Source organism: Acyrthosiphon pisum, chromosome A3 (genome assembly GCF_005508785.2).
Source record: "Acyrthosiphon pisum isolate AL4f chromosome A3, pea_aphid_22Mar2018_4r6ur, whole genome shotgun sequence".
In the NCBI taxonomy this organism is placed as follows: domain Eukaryota; kingdom Metazoa; phylum Arthropoda; class Insecta; order Hemiptera; family Aphididae; genus Acyrthosiphon; species Acyrthosiphon pisum.
In genome coordinates, this window is record NC_042496.1 from 5,227,888 (window position 1) to 5,244,728 (window position 16,841).

Consider the following 16,841-nt stretch of genomic DNA (forward strand, 5'->3'; position numbering starts at 1 on the left):
CGCCTGTGATATAATCTAAATATTGGCAATATTAAACATAGGGGGGTTGCGGCTATGTGAGAGATTTACAATTCTAGCACCCCCAAACATTGAACTCTAGTGGGTGCACTGATTATTATTAACAGCAGCAAACATGTTAATTAAAATGTATTTGTAAGTAAAATTATCAAATTAATTGTAACACACCCACTCCAGAAAATGATACAAATAATTTTGGCTTTTGTGTATTCATTTTATCGATTGCATCCACAAGGCATTGATTAGTCAATACTCTACTATCCCATACAGATTTTTTAAACTTGCTAGTCCATAATCGTGTAGGTTCAAGAATTGGTTCACCAGCCGCATTAATAACAGCTACTGTATCAAGGGGGATTTCATTTTTTTTTACTTGATCCTATAGTAAATAAAATGAAAATCATAACTATTTAAAAACTCCAGATTATTGTTTTTTTGATTTGATTTGATGTTTACCCAGCTTATAACAGAATCAGATTTAGTAAACCCATTGTTTTTTCTAGATATGATGGTAACATCATAATTTTGGTCCTTGAGATATTGTTTCAAACATTTTCCAACAAATCCTGTTCCACCTCCTGAAAATAAATAAATAAAAGCAATGAGAAGTAAACCACCACTAAGAGAATGTGGTGTTCATATGTATCTCTGTCTTACAAGTTACAAAGGTACAACACAGCAAATATGCGTTCAGCTGAATTTGTTTTGTCGTCGTTCACGGGAATAAACCGCCTATGTGAAAAAAGCGTAGTTTTCAGGAGACGCGAAAAACGTTTTAAATAAAGAAATCACATAGGAGTTATTTCATAAACAATTTATATTTGGTAACACTTAGGATGATTTTTCTACGGTGGATATAGCTGCACATAGGAGATATTTCATAAACGATTAGTAGGTACCACATAGGAGAATTTATTTATTATTTTTCATTAATTTTAGGATGCAGATAGCACATAGGAGATTTTATCAATATATAGCTAATTTTTTTCTGAATTCAGGGATACCAAAACCTCAAAATAATAAATTTGGCACATAGGAGGTTTATTCCCGTGAACGATGTTGTGTTATTACTTATTACTTACTACATAGTTTTAATATTACAGTAAATTTACAGGTATGAGTATTAAGTCGGTTCTTTTTTGTATTTAAATTTTAAAACAAGTTATGAGCTTTTTAAAATTATAATATTGTAACAAAAATACTTTAAACTTGTTTTAAAATTAATATATAAACAAAAACAAACAAGAGATCCAGATAATATTCTTTCCTAAATTTACTGTAATATTAAAAATAACAACACATAAAAAATTTGGTACATTTATAAGTTTTGACAAACGAAGACAACACAAACGGGCATCATGTCCTCTTAATGAATAATAAATAATAACTGAATTATTATTATTGGAAAAAACTTTGTCTAAAACGTAAATGTATTCAGATAGCTAAGCAAGGAAAAGTGAACAATTCTTATACTTTGACAAAATAACAATTATATAAAATATTAATATTTTCAACAGGAACAAATCTAAAACAATAACAAAAATGATGGGCGGAGACTGAAGATGGATTGTTTTATATGAATTCCTTATAATATTTCGAGTGTACAGTTAAAGATATCATTATATTATTTACTATTATTTTTATTCATAGTCGCATGATAAATAAATAAATTAGACCACATCAATAATGACTAATATTTAAATAATTCAACGCTTTACAGTGAAAGTAACAAGTGCATTATTAGGAATATTAAAGTGACGTAAAGGTGCTTGATTTTTAAGACAGTTTCAATATTGTATTCAAAACAATCATAAATCAATAAACACTTGCCACGATTGTTGTCATCAACCTCATATTAACAACAAATGGATAACTCAAATTTTAGGTCGCACACTCGCACAATATAATAATTTACATTTTTGACCTTGGTATATACATGACAAAAAATATAAATTAATGAAACAACATTAAATACATACCGATTAACACTCTCCCTTTACTTGTCATCGAATAATTTCGGCTCATAGAAATCATGATCAGCAAGTCGTGTTCACGATTTCACGAGTGAGTAGTTATCGTTATTTTATACTTAGGAGTAATATTAAAAAAATTTTAAAAGTCAGTGCAAAAACAAAATTGCAAATCGTCTTTGAAATTCGTACAATCGTTTAATAATTGTAATTACTATTTTTCATACAAATATCATATGACTATACTCATTACTCTTTGTACTATCGTGGATACATAATTAAATTAGAAATAATTAAATTTTTAAACTCAAAATTCAAACATCAATGAATATGAAATCCTCCTATATTACATTATTATCTATGGATAATGGATATCAGAATATCCTCATAGAGACATAAACAGCTGATTGCTGATATAATATCTTAAATCGTGAACATAACAAACGACCAGTATGTATTACAGTGCTGCCAACCTACGCTGACCATCGTGATGTTCGGAAAAAATGTATGCGTCCCACGTTCAAAATATTTCTTTTCTTTTTTCCTTCCAGATCTTCCTTCCAGGTCCACGTTTCGTTATGTAGGAATGGGGACAGTATTAACCTTAAATCAGAGTCTATCATGTTGGCGGCACTGCGTTCGCGAGACATTTCTCGGGCTCGTTCCACGGCGTCATCGCCGCATCGTTCACAAACAAATTTGTTCCTGAATCAAGCAGAACTCGCTGTTCCGCTTCGAATTTTCTCGTCTTTGGTAAGTATCTGGATGTTTTATTTTATAATATTTCCCAACTTAGTTTTCTATTAACGTTAACCATTACTCGTTTAATATATTTATTATAATTCATTTTACCCATTTCTCTTAAGCTACATAATTTTTTCGACGATCGGTCCTTATGTAGGTTACTACTTACTACATGTAGGCCTTCACACGTGTTAGTGTACTTCGATTGTCTCTTAATGTCTCGGTTTGTTTTGTTTATAGATTTGTCTTTAGCCCGACTATGAGGGCTAAGTGGCGTAAGAAGCGTATGCGTAGGTTGAAGCGCAAGAGGAGGAAGATGCGTGCAAGGTCCAAGTAAACCTCGTGGCCTGCTCCCCGGACATATTGTCATGTTTTGGTAAACATTAAACGATATTGTGACTTTTATATTGAATCATCTAAACAGTAATAAACACTTTCTGTTCAACGTATAAGCCAATTGTTTTTTTTTCTTAATTTTTCCAACTTCGATACGAAAATGGTCATTTTGACAATTTTTAGGTTAGGTAGCCTGGTGTAGAAAAGTTTTTATTCTAATTAATAATCAAATTAATTGTAGTTGTCATTAAAAATCGGCTTTGTTCAGGGTTTTTAGTAGAATTTAAAGTACAGCGTGTTTTTAATTCAAGTTGAAATGTTTTGTCAACAATACTTTTCACTGCAACTACATACCTATTTACGGTCTTTGCCGATTTTTTATGAAATTCTTTAATGATGTGGATATGACAAAACCAAATTTTAATCCAAATATTTTTAATATAGTATTACAGAACTAAAACAAAAAAAACAATAAATGTGAGGTTATAAATTTTAGTTAAAAGACAGTTCAATGCGTTTTTCAAACTAAATTTCTTCTAGTTTATATGTGATAAATTTATCGACACATGCAAATTTCGAATAAACCATGCTTTTTAAATTCTTGTTAAGATTGTGTCGAGTAGACCAAATTAACCTTTTATTTTATAGGTCTGGATTTATTTTATTTGTAAATTTGGTTATGTCATATCGTCAATTTGCCTTGTGTACTTTTTACTTTAAAAGAAAAGTAGTATGAAAGGCTTATTAATGTGCCTGTCTGTAGTATCATGCTCCCTTTTATTCATCTCGTAAAATTATCAAATAAAATAAAATTAGTTGTGTACTTCAATTGCATACCAAACAACTCTAATGATGTTTATTTTGTTATGACTACAATTATTTAAATACAAAGTTGATACTACCATCAAATTCTAATAAAATAGTGGTTACAAGGCAAGCATAGTGAAGACAAACCGTTTTTTATTTATATACTATATTAATGGACTACAGATTTCCGAAAAATGTACACTTGAAGAATTTTTGTATTAATTAATGATCTGTTAAGCATAACAATGGTAAGTACTTTTTAAAAATAATTTTTTTTTTATTTCATTGACCTAATAAATTTTTTAAAGCATCTGTGATTTCACAATATTGAAATTTAAATCCGCAGTTCAAAGTTCTTGTTGGTAATACTTTTCTTCCTTCCAAAATTAATTTTGTTCTTTCTTCTCCAAAAGTTGTTTTTAATAACATTCTTGGTATATTTAACATCACTGGTGACTTTTTTAACATGTGTGTGTAAATAGTAGTAATTTCTCCGTTAGTTACACCCTAGAATAGGTTTAATAGATACAATTATGTTAATCCAATTACAACCCAACTAGTTCATCTTGGCACTGCAATTTTTTTTTACCATAAGTCCCCAAAGCTAATGATAGGAAAATATTCTTTTTTAGAAGTGTTTTCAGATATTAAAAAAAAAACATTGTTATACCAGTACGTTGATAACATTATTCCTACTTAATTTATTCTGCACATTCTGTACCAGTTGTTCTATCTATAGTTGCACTTCTATTATACTTAATCAGCTGATGACAGATTTTATAACCGGGCAAATTCGGTTAGTTAAACTTCGTTTAACTTTAATCTGGAATGGTACAATTTAGCCATAGTACTTAGTTTTTGAATCACTATTTTTTTTTTTTTTTTGAAATTGTAAAGGTTACTGCAAGTCAAGATGAACGGATGGGTTTCACTAATTTGTTTTCATTGCCTTATTATGTTAAGAGATGGGGAAACTGCCACTTTAGTCCATCTGGATATTTATATTTTATTAAACATTTTCATTGACAATTTAAATTATAATTGGTACAAATGTTTATTTCTATAATTGAAAGGTTAGTATACTTTATGTGTATCAACTTAATAAATAGTATTAATTACTTGTGGTGATACTCCGTTCAATATTCCAATTATTTCTTCATTCTCTATTGAAAATAGTATAAGATTCAATAAGTCACAGATGTGTATCCAAGGCTGTTGCTGACATCCGTCTCCTATCTGAGCCCCTAAACCTATGGCAGTGGGATATTTCAAACATTTGAGATAACCACCATTGTGTCCAAGTACGGTTCCTAATAAATACAAAATTATAGTAAATAATTCAATTGGTTTAAACTAACATGATACTTATACTAAGTAGTATATATTATCAACGATGATACTATGCACTTGCATTGAATTATATTAGATAATACTTAAATAGTTACTCCACATCATATTACTATTACATTAGTGCAGTACACACCTGTTCTAATCGATACCTTACGAAAGGGAAAATACTTTGAAGCTTGCTCCCAATCTGTTCCTAATCTAGTGAAGAAATTACAGTCTACCATCTGGTCTGTAGGAATAAATTGTTCAGTGTGGACTTCTCCATCTGATGGATATATATCTATTGTTTGCAAATTTTAATTTTAATAATTTTAGTTAATAGTGAAGATCCTCAGACCACAGTACCAGTACTAGTGATTGTAATAAACACATAAGGTTTGCATTTGGCAGAATTTATGATATCGGTAAGTAATGCTGTAGAACCGACTCTACTAGTCCAAATTTTTTTTTTAAAGTTATTTCCAAAACCTTTGAAAGGAACCATTATGGGCTCACCAGACAAGTTGACCACAGCTGTTACATCGTTGGGAACTCCATAGATAATTAAATCGGCCTGCGCAACACACATACTTAATTGATAAATGTATAGTTTGAAATTAGGAAATGATATGGTATTACCCAATTTATGATATGTTTCTCTCCAGTCTTAATTCTAGATATTGCTGTTACTTTGTAGTTTTTTCTCAACAGAAATTCTTTCAAGTTTCTGCCAATAAATCCAGTTCCTCCGCCTATACATTAATTTAAATAATGGTTATTATAATAGAATGATTTTTTTCACAAATATTTTACCGATAAGCACATGACCCTTGGTACTGAACAGTGCTGTTTGTAGAAATCTAAACGATGTTTTAAATTGAACATTTGCTAATGGATTTTTCATTTTATTTTAAACTGTATTATTTAACATGTAAAAAAATAATAGACGTCTTAATTTAAGTGGAAATTTTAAATCATTTCAAAACTAAAAATAATTGCTGTCTTAGTAAAAAATTAAGTGATAAATAGTTCATAAAAAAAATGCAGTCAAACTAAGGAGAATGTGCCATGGAATACATTAAATTTAATCCAAGTTAATACAATCATTGATTTTATAATACATTTTATCATCAAAATATCAATAAAAATCAATGATACGATATATAATAGATTATTTTTCACATTTGAATTTAAATTAAGTTATATACTTCTACAGAGTATATGGGCAGTTTTTGGAAAGAACGAATTCCTTTTTAAAGAACGGCACGATGGACGAATCCTTTTGATAAAAAAGGAACGAGAAAATTAACTAGTTCTTTTTTTCAAAGAAAAATAACTACATTGTTGTTCCTTTCTAGTTCAAATAATTTACACAGATAAGTATGTAAATAATTGAAATTAAGATATATATTTTTTTTTTAAAGTGTATAATTTATATGGGTAATTAATGATCGTTATCGAGTATTGACGTTAAGACAATCTATATACGTTAGCCAACAATTTAATTTTGAAGAAAACCTCAAAATAGAATTATAAAATATGTACCTACTTGTATATTATATTAGGATTAAAAACTAAAGAAGTATGCCATATGAAAAAAAAAAACATAAATGATTAAATTAGAGTTTTTATTTTATTTAGAAATAAAAAAGGAACTCGTTCATTTTCCAAAGGAACGAATTCTTTTTTTTTTTAAGAAACTAGGAACGGAACGAATTCCTTTTTATAAGGAACTTGCGTACACTGTATATGGGACATACATATAAGTTATGCTTTAATCAGTTACTAAACTTAAAGATGACTAGAGATGGAATTTTATTAGGTAGAACAAAAATAAAATATACATTAAGAATGAATGGAAACAAGTTTTTGATATTCATATTATATTAATATATTTTAATTCCATAATAATCACAACCAGTTCAATTTCATTTAAACATAATCAATATTTGTAGCTTGCATCAAACATAATGTTATGAGTTCACAATGCTCATATAAATGAAATAAAAAATGTTATATTATAATTGAAAGTAATTACTATAATAATAATACAAAACATAAACAATGCAACTAATAAATATAAAGAAAACATTTGAACATGGAACAACAGTATATATTACCGTTACAGCAGTTAAATATTTTCCTGTTATTTTAAACAGATATTCATTGTACTAAAAACAAAATTCAAATCAATATGGTAGTGTGTAACAGAAAAGAAGTTATAACCTTCGATTGTCAACTTTAATGTATTTAAAATTTCTAAAATATATATGGTAAATATATTGCACACTTATACTTTGTTTAGTGTTTATAATAACATATTATAGTTTTTGGTATACAAAATTATTATGTTAAACAATAATAAACTTATCTATATATTATGTATAGTTATTAATGTATATATAATAAATATGGCACTATTTTTCTAACATTTATGCCCATGGTAAAAAGAAAATGTATTTTATTGTTGTTAGTATTGATGGTATTCTACTTAGAGAACGGTTATCATGATATAATATTTTAACATGGATTAACTCATGGACTAATTCACAACCAATAAACAGTAATAATAGTGTTGTATGGATAACAATAAAATACATTGATATTGTATAGTAAATATTATCTACTTATGTAAAATTCAACTATAGATATTATTTATTAAATATTTTAATTTTAAACAATAATCAAAAAGAAATAATAATAATAATTAAACAACAATTTACATAAAATAATATATAAAACAAATTGATTTCTTTGTGACCTTTATTGAGGGTAAAATTGACTAGTCTGATTTCTTTAATTATCTAGTAAAATCTTATTGTTTCTCCTTTTAACCAACATATTTAATATATTACACAATCAAAAATAATAACAATTTGGTATTGACTAAAAACTTAAAAACAAAAAACAAATAGTTCAGTGTGCGTCTTCATAATTGTACTGCACATTTAAGCAAGTCTCATGTATAAAAATATATGCGTGTAAAAATTAACTTTGGTTAAAAATTAACAAATTTAATTTTCTTAAAGAAAAAATAATTCTAAACTAAAACAAGTTAATAATTATAATAGAAAATATATTTAGTCAGTAATAGATTAGTTTTCAGGGAATATTGTGTTGCAAGTCAAAATTAAATAAAAATCACTGTAATCATATAATGTGATATCAGCAATAGGAGCCATACAAATTTAGAAATAATATTCATTTGGAAATTCAATGATAAAAAGTAATAAATTAAAATATTGTTTGACATAATACACCTGGACTAAATAATAATACATTTGTTGTGCGGTGCTTGAGAAGGGTTTAACACCTGTCCGCGCTCACTTCTCTTATAGCAATTTTGGAGTTGGCCATTTCTGAACATGATTTTGCCTTATACAAACGGTTATCTGTGGATTTCTTGCTAAACAGGATTTGTGTACACAATTTTTTTTGTAAATTCAAATACTTACTAAACAAAGAGATGCGTTTGGATGTCTGGTGTTTTTTATACTGGGGTAAAGTTGATATGGTTGCAGGGTTTTTATCAGCAGTGGTATTGTCTACAGACAACTAAAATAAATACAATACATGTAAACAATTTGACTCAACATTTCTCAAAGCAAATATTTATTAATTTATTTTCTCACCTGACAGCTCTTGTTGATGAATTCAAAATTGTCGCAGTTAACAGTAGAACCGGGGGTGTTTACTTCAGATTCTTGGACTTCAGTGATACGATTCAAACTTTGACTCTCTCTTAATCTAGTTTCAGCTGATCTACCCCTTCGACTTCTGACATTTGCGCTTATGCATCGTCGTCTGCCTGCAGCACTTCCACTTGGTCTTTCTGTTTTATTTTCACTATTCTCATCTCTTTTTTGGATATCTGTGTCATGTTCTTGTGATGGCTCTGTCCCTTGCCCACCAGAATTTCCCATTCCATCGTTATCAGGATCCTTATCATTACCTTTAAATGAAGCTAGTGACCTACTACTGCCTCGCTTTTTACGGCCATCAGTATCATCGTCACTAGTTTCAGAGCTGCTACAGGATGCTGTACGATTTTTATGCATTTTGCTTCGTCTTTGTTCATATGTTATATAATTGCCAATTCTATTTTGCTTGTCATCCAGAAGTAGCTGCGGTGAACTGTGAGAAGACACAAAGGGTGGTGGGATTTTGTTAGATGCAACAGAAACAGATGTCGGATTTGTTTCATGTATTTCAGTGATCGAAAGTTTTTTTGTTTGTAGTTCAGAAGCTATTGTATTCAATTTTCCTTCTGACCGAGAGCCCCTTCGATTTAATGAAGTATTATCATCATCCTCTTCCTCATCTTCCTTTTCGTCTTCTTCTTCAACTACAACACTACACTTCCGTGTTCTCTGTAAAATCAACAACCAATCAATTAAAAATAGTTCATAGACAGATGAATTAGTCTTATTACTTTAGGACGATCAGAATGCAATGATACTAATGTAGCAGATTTAGGTGCAACATTAACAACCATCGAATCATTCTTTTGATTGGAATTATCTTCTACTTTTAACTGAGAAACATTAATATCACTGGAAAAATAAAAAATTTTAAAAACAAATGAAAAAAATATTAAGAAAATATAAAATACCTACTTTTTACTAGTTTGAGATTTTTTTGGTGTTGCCGACTTCAATTTTCTTTCTGCAAGTAAATAATAAGTAGCAGTAATATGATTATACTCGTTTTTATCTAGAGCCCTGAAATTATAATAAAAATATTAATTCAACGTTAAATATATTTGAATATAAAGATTAAAGAAAAATTATAGGTTGCCGGCTTACTCTACAATCTGTTCTTTAGTTGCAATTTTTCCATTTATCATTTTTTGAACAATTAATGCATGGTCGTCTTCGTTAATTAATTGTTTAGACACCAATGGACTCTCGTCATCATTTATCACTTTGACATCTTTCAACCAAACATCTGCAGCGATCTCGTCAAGATTAGCTCGTTTTTCAGGATTTCGCACAAGCATGCGTCCAATGAGTGTTTTACATTCTTCAGACACGTGACTGGAGACTTTGTACTTACAGTCCATTATCATTGTTAAAGTTTCACTGTCGTTAGCTGAATGAAATGGTGCTTCACCACATACCAACATGTACAAAATTACACCCAACGACCAGATATCTACAACACAATATATTATATAGAAAATATTAATATTAATTGTATAACTTATAGATAGAGCATGGAATTTTATGCAATTGTATATTTTTTAATTTTCACATTTTTGTCAGTCATCTTTATGAATCATAATAGTTTAAAACTTATGGAAGATTTTTTTTCATATTGCAGCATATTTAATGGTTATTTTATATTAAAGGGGAAATTCAAAAAAAATGTAATAATCTGTAGTTAAGTAGAAAATTCAAAAATTATATTTTGTAGGCACTAAAAGTAATTGAAATAAAGTTTATTAGGTAGATACCTAAATACCTAATTATAAGTTGTTTAATTTGTTTTAAATTATTTTAATTCCGCCTCAATTTATGAACTAATAATAATAATTAAAATTGTGCACTTTCTTACTATATTACCCAATAAAAATATTTTTTCATAGATGTTTGTTGTATATTTTCACGATTTTTACTGTATATTATACGTCATATTTTGATATTTTAATGCATACAAATCTGTACTCTACTTATAATATTGATTGGGTTTCATAATAATAACCATTTAACATATGAATTATACATATCAATAATAACAGAGTACATGATTATAGATTTCTAAATAGGTATCTTTAAAATCTACAAGAAGACTGGGTTATAACACAATTATCTAGTATTTTAAGTGATTTGATTAAATAAAATAAAAACATTTCATATCCAAGATCGTAAAAGTAAAAATAAATAAATCATTATTTTATTTAATAAATCAAATATTCAGATACATTCTGAAACATTAATAATGCTTTAATTGTACATAGATTCAATAAAATCAAAGTAAATACATGCAAAATGTATGTACAATATATTAATAAAATAATATAAATATTAACTATTTTTAATTTGTAATGCTATTATAAAATGTCCTTAAATAACATTTTTAACATTTTAAGTTCTAGCTGAACAATGCAAACAATTTATAATACCTGTACCAATATTTCAATACTAAAACCCATGAAAATGTTTCTACTGCTTTGTCTCAATGCAACAACACAACGAGCTGTCTTTTTCTATATATAAAAAGTTTAAATACCATGTTGAGCACAACGCAGTACACTAGAAAACACGTTGCTTTGTTACTACATTATATGCTAATAACTAGTTAATTAATTAATATTTTTTTAACTTTTATCATTTAATAGTTCATTTTTACAAGTATATGAAATGCACGAAAAAAAATAACAAAAAGTAAGGAATTATTCTCATTAGTATATATAATCTATATATTATATTAAGTAATAATTATACTATACAATTAATGTAATTTTGTACTTTTGGAACTTTGATCATGTGGATGAACCTAAACACTACCAAGTTGTCCGTAGTATGAATTGTATCAGTGTCATATCATATCCTTAAGTCATTATATGAAGTATTGTCAAACATTTCAAATTTTGTAATAGTTAATTGTAACCAAATTCTAATAATACACCTTTATTTTTTTTTAACCAAGAGGTCGGTGATAGTATACCTAATCATATACAGTAAAGTAAATGTTTAGCGATTTCACTACATGAAACTTAGACCAATATAAATTGTTTCCGAAGTTATATTTTACTGGTCCTAGAAAATTATGACCGGCATTCATAAGCTAACACAATCAAGCACAATATATCGTACACAAAGGTTAATTAAATGTTTGAAATAGTTATTATATAGAGGCTAGTATATGGATTGAACAGTCCAAAAAACGCAAAAGGAATATAGTTAAATACTTAATTAATGACTACGAAAATAGGAACAAACCTGTCTAACTTAGGAGTATTGTCCATAATTGGTCTTATCAAATTTAAATTTAGTTTTATGAAATTACAAGAGGTAATTTGTATTTTATTTTATCTTGTTTAGGAAAAATATATCGAATAGAATTTCTTACTTCTTGCTATTACTGTTATTGTTGTTAAAACATTTTACAATTTTGCCTTTCACAATTTTAACTGGCATCCCATCCCATTATTACAGCGAACATTTACATTTTTTTTTTTTAATTATTATTATAAGAGTATTTTATACAATCTATAGTCTATACTAGTGTTTCTTAAACAGTATTCCGCAGAACCCCAGGTTTCCGTAGAGATCTTTTTTTTTCAATTTTTGACACATTTAGGGGGCGCCGGTGTATATCATATAAAAAAATTTTTTTTTTGGTAAGAATTTTCTTGAGTACCTATACTTCGATTTTTTGCATTGCATGACTATGATACGGCCATTTGGCGTCATTTAGTCAATCAATGATAACTACTAATTTTTGAAAATTTGTTTAGACTAAAATGCACTTTACTACGCTTTTACGAATTTCAAAATTTAAAAGACATGTTTTTCAACGCTGATTACGAAACTGTTTAAATTTTTTTGCGAAAACCATTATTTTGGAAGTTATAGCCATCAAAAGTTTGCGATTTTACGTTTATATGCATACGCGCAAAACTACTATAATGCTGCGCGGAGGAACTCGTGTTTGGCGACCGGAGCCGGCAGGTGAAGGGAGCATCTATAATATACTTATGTTACAGGTATGGCTTTTTAACAACATTGTTTAATTCTGAGGGCTACCCAAGGTGGTTTTACACAGCAAAGCGGGGGATATTTTCGATTATTTTGTTCGAGTGCAGTACATTATGTGCTTTTTAACAACCTTGTTTAATTCCGAGGCCTGCCCAAGGTGTTTTTACACAACAAATCGAGGCATATTTTTGATTTTTTTGTTAAAAATCGTAAAAAAAATTTTTTTATGGTGCTGCGTGTTGCAGTCAAGTAGCGTTGCATAAACGTAAAATCACACACTTTGGATGGCTATAACTTCCAAAATTTTTAAATTCGTGAGGGCCATGCATATTGGTAAAGTGCATTTGTTCCTTTTTTTTAAAGTGTACAATTTTATGTTGTTATACATTTTGACAGTAATTAAAATAATGCATCATCGTGGTCTGTATTTTTAACAACATTTTCATAAATAAATAACTATAACCAAACGATTAAAAAACGGATTAATTATTATTTTTTTTTGGGGAGGGGGGGCAAATATTGTTGACCCAGGGTGAGAAAAGTGTAAATACGGCCCTGGGTCTATACATATACTGCATAATCGATATAATATGTGACGAGAGAAGAATAAAATTGGGGTTGCATGAGCAAGATGTTGCCAACATTTAAAAGAAAAAACATGCAATTTCTTCTGTTTGGTTGAACTAAAAATACAAGAAATCACAATAAAATAAAGCATTGTTCTCACCAACAGCAGTAGCATTATATGAATTTCCAATCAAAATTTCAGGAGCTGAATAAGCTAATGAACCACACGACGTTTCCAATTGTTGACCTGGACAAAATGTATTGCTAAAACTAAAATAAATATTTTTGTTAATTTCAAAATATTTAAGCAATAAACAATATTATGCTGCAATTATAAAACAAAAAACTTAACATACCCAAAATCTGTAAGTTTAACAATTCCTTGTTTTTCAAAAAATACCACATTTTCAGGTTTCAAATCTCTATGGACAACATGCAGTTTGTGACAGTATGATATTGCTCGTACAATTTGTGCAAAATATTCACAAGCCAATTTCTCAGACAATCCACCTTCATGTCGCATAATGTAATCATATAAATCTCCACCGTCAGCTAACTCAAGTATGAGATATAATTTACTGTGTGTATCAATCACTTCATATAATCTCACAACATTAGGATGTTGCACTAGTTTCATACAACGAACCTGTTAAAAAAATATTCTTAATACTTTTGTCCATAATGTTTTATAATAATAATAAGTTTATTTTCCATCAAAAAAGGAAATACAATGTAATAATTAAAATAAGCTTAAATTTAAAATTGATGGATCTCCTCAAAAGCCAATGGCTGTGCTAGAGAGAGTTCCATAGATAATAATGGTTAGATATAAATGTTAACTAGGTATGTATAAGGAAAACAAAAAAATATATATATATAACAAATCAAATATTACAACAATAGTATTTAAATAAAAATTACTGAAATAAACTATTAATCGAGCTATTAATATACTTTTTATAAATTGAAAATTTTTTAAAATTATGTACATTTAAATCATGATCATAACAAAATGTTAACCAAAATTAATCATAAATAAACACTTATATCATTAACCTACTATAGCCAATTTATTTTCTGTCACTACTTATTAGAAAATCTAGGTATAGATACACTAGGTTAATCGTAGGCACCTAATTATTTTTAATAATATATAAATTATTCTATTAAAATATGCATTTTTTATAGCATTCATTAAAGTTAAGTAATAAATTAATTTTAAAACAAACATTTCTAAATATATAAAATACATTTGTTAAGCCATATTAACAATCATCCCAATGACCATCTGTGAACATTGAAATTATATTCTAAATGTCATTAATCATTATCATGATATATATATATCATAAATTATAATGCATGAGAATACTTATTACATTTAATTTTGAATTATAAGCTATTAAATTAATTACCTATAAGTAGTAAAATATTTTTATAATATTAATAAAATAAATAATTGTCAAAAAGAATATTAACTTTAACTTTTAGATTAGTGACTTTGATAATTGACACTGATAAAAATAAACTACTCCGATTGATTAAAAAATATGGGTACTATTTATAAATATATTCATTAATAATTATTATTTATCATTCGATTCATACTTATTAAAAATTAAAAGTACCTGCTTATGTAATAAAGATAGCAGTTGTAACAAGATTAAAACAATTATATCTAAAGCATTTGGTAACAATATTTTCACACACTTAAATCATTTTTTTTTTAACTTATCTAGTATCTGCAGAAGTTAGTACAATTAACTACTTAGGTACTTGTTGAAAACTTGTTAACAATATATCTAATGCTAAAATGATAAATACATAATTATAATTGCAAAAGAATATTAATTTGTTACACAATAGATACCTATAACTAGTAATTCATATTTTGTAATTTACTATCAATAAAAATATAAATTACAATACCTATCTACACAACAAATAATAAAAATTTTTGAAATCACTTATCTCTGAAATCAAAAAGTAATAAAATTACTTTATATAGATAATACTTTACTTTGTATAATATAAAAGAATATTAAAATGATAAATTATTCATAATTATTGATACCTACATCAAATTTTAAATAATTAAATACTACCTATTTAGATATCAAAGATACCTACATTTGTTCTAAACATCATAGGAAGTTGATGAAGGCGATATTTCTAGTACCTATGTACCTAAATATAATAACAGCGCAATTGTAGCAATATTTCTATAACTACGTTATAATAATAATAATAATAATAATAGCTAAATAATAGCTCAATAAAAAGATACAAAGTTAATAAAATAACAGCTAATACATAGTTTGTTCAAAAACAAAAATGTACCTAATTGAGTTCCCATACTATTTATTATGTCAATCATAGAAGCGGTGAGCTTGACCATATCGCAATAGTGGTAAAGGTAAAATAGACGTTTCGTTCTACAGACATTAGGCGATAACAATATCAATAGCAATGTCTCAACAAAGCACCGTATTGGGACCATACATACGTACAAGCACATAACTGCAACAATTATACAACCCAATGGCACTCACCTCCTGGTAAAGATGATTACGAGAGACTTCTTCCAGCTTGTTCTTGTCAATCACCTTGACGGCTACTTGTTCACCAGTGAACACATGCCTGGCCATCTTAACGACGGCAAAGTGACCTTTACCGAGCGTCTGCTCCAAGTCGTACATACCAGCGATGTTGCCACCATTATGCTTGGCCGGTCTGACCGTGTCCGGTTTGCCGATCACGCCGCTACTGTGTTGCATCGTCCGCGAAATCCACAGACACACCCCGACGACCACCACGACAACCCCTCAACGTTTCGGACGGAAACAGTAGTGATTCGTCAGGACGTCCATCGTCGTCTCGCGAACGACCCTTCTGGTATTCCACCCCAAAAGTTAAACAACGTTCTTCTTTACGCTGACGGTTTTGGGGTATCGATAGTTTTTCGTTCGTTGAAAAAATAATAATCACACGACAAACGCACAGTTACGACTACCACGGTATTATTATTTATCACCACTAAATAAAAGTATAAACGACAAATATTAATAATAGTTATGCACAGGACTCAGCCAGACGCCAGCAGCTAGTGGCAAGTGGCTGGTAATCGGCCTCGGCGCTCGCTAGACCGCCGACACCGTCCGTGCAAATTTTTATGAAAATGGAATGGACACTGATAAGAAACTGGGGACTATCACATGCGCGCTCTCACGGCTACCCATGGAACAGGACCAAACCATAGAATAGATAATAATAATATTAAGAGGACGCCACACGGGCGAAAATACCGTACAAAACATGCCAATTTTGTTCCAATAATACAGCTTACAGAATGGTGTTAGAGCAAATA

The 16,841-nt window shown here is 28.7% G+C and overlaps 3 protein-coding genes across 3 annotated transcripts in view; 1 reads left to right on the forward strand and 2 right to left on the reverse strand.

The window, feature by feature from the left end:
- The window catches only part of LOC100160296, an 8,697-nt gene extending 2,569 nt beyond the window's left edge, over positions 1 to 6,128 (reverse strand). Inside the window, exons 1-9 of the mRNA XM_029491183.1 lie at positions 6,018 to 6,128; positions 5,844 to 5,956; positions 5,571 to 5,778; positions 5,359 to 5,505; positions 4,995 to 5,185; positions 4,163 to 4,382; positions 1,998 to 2,078; positions 475 to 596; positions 187 to 397 (exon numbers count right to left, since the gene is read on the reverse strand). Coding sequence (XP_029347043.1) covers positions 187 to 397; positions 475 to 596; positions 1,998 to 2,078; positions 4,163 to 4,382; positions 4,995 to 5,185; positions 5,359 to 5,505; positions 5,571 to 5,778; positions 5,844 to 5,956; positions 6,018 to 6,108 — 1,384 coding nt within the window. The 5' untranslated portion in view covers positions 6,109 to 6,128. The remainder of the gene's footprint in view (positions 1 to 186; positions 398 to 474; positions 597 to 1,997; positions 2,079 to 4,162; positions 4,383 to 4,994; positions 5,186 to 5,358; positions 5,506 to 5,570; positions 5,779 to 5,843; positions 5,957 to 6,017) is intronic.
- Rpl41 (ribosomal protein L41) lies at positions 2,621 to 3,181 on the forward strand. The gene is made up of 2 exons (NM_001135908.1): positions 2,621 to 2,741; positions 2,973 to 3,181. Exon 2 carries the CDS (start codon positions 2,992 to 2,994, stop codon positions 3,067 to 3,069), a length of 78 nt encoding a protein of 25 aa, NP_001129380.1. The 5' UTR covers positions 2,621 to 2,741; positions 2,973 to 2,991; the 3' UTR covers positions 3,070 to 3,181.
- Positions 6,129 to 7,079: 951 nt separating the features above from the next.
- LOC100162335 (SNF-related serine/threonine-protein kinase) lies at positions 7,080 to 16,648 on the reverse strand. The gene is made up of 8 exons (XM_001945828.5): positions 16,027 to 16,648; positions 13,831 to 14,120; positions 13,635 to 13,744; positions 10,010 to 10,358; positions 9,821 to 9,925; positions 9,637 to 9,757; positions 8,837 to 9,574; positions 7,080 to 8,759 (listed from the first exon to the last, which is right to left on the reverse strand). Exons 1-8 carry the CDS (start codon positions 16,249 to 16,251, stop codon positions 8,511 to 8,513), a joined length of 2,187 nt encoding a protein of 728 aa, XP_001945863.1. The 5' UTR covers positions 16,252 to 16,648; the 3' UTR covers positions 7,080 to 8,510.
- Positions 16,649 to 16,841: the final 193 nt, after the last annotated feature.

Excerpts from the sequence above, each read along its gene's own strand:
- Rpl41 (NM_001135908.1), top strand. The coding sequence starts at position 2,992 with ATGAGGGCTAAGTGGCGTAAGAAGCGTATGCGTAGGTTGAAGCGCAAG.
- LOC100162335 (XM_001945828.5), bottom strand. The coding sequence starts at position 16,251 with ATGCAACACAGTAGCGGCGTGATCGGCAAACCGGACACGGTCAGACCG. Across the intron at positions 14,121-16,026 it reads GTAATCATCTTTACCAGGAG|GTTCGTTGTATGAAACTAGT; the intron begins GTGAGTGCCATT and ends TTTTTTTAACAG. Across the intron at positions 9,926-10,009 it reads ACTAAAGAACAGATTGTAGA|GGCTCTAGATAAAAACGAGT; the intron begins GTAAGCCGGCAA and ends TTATAATTTCAG.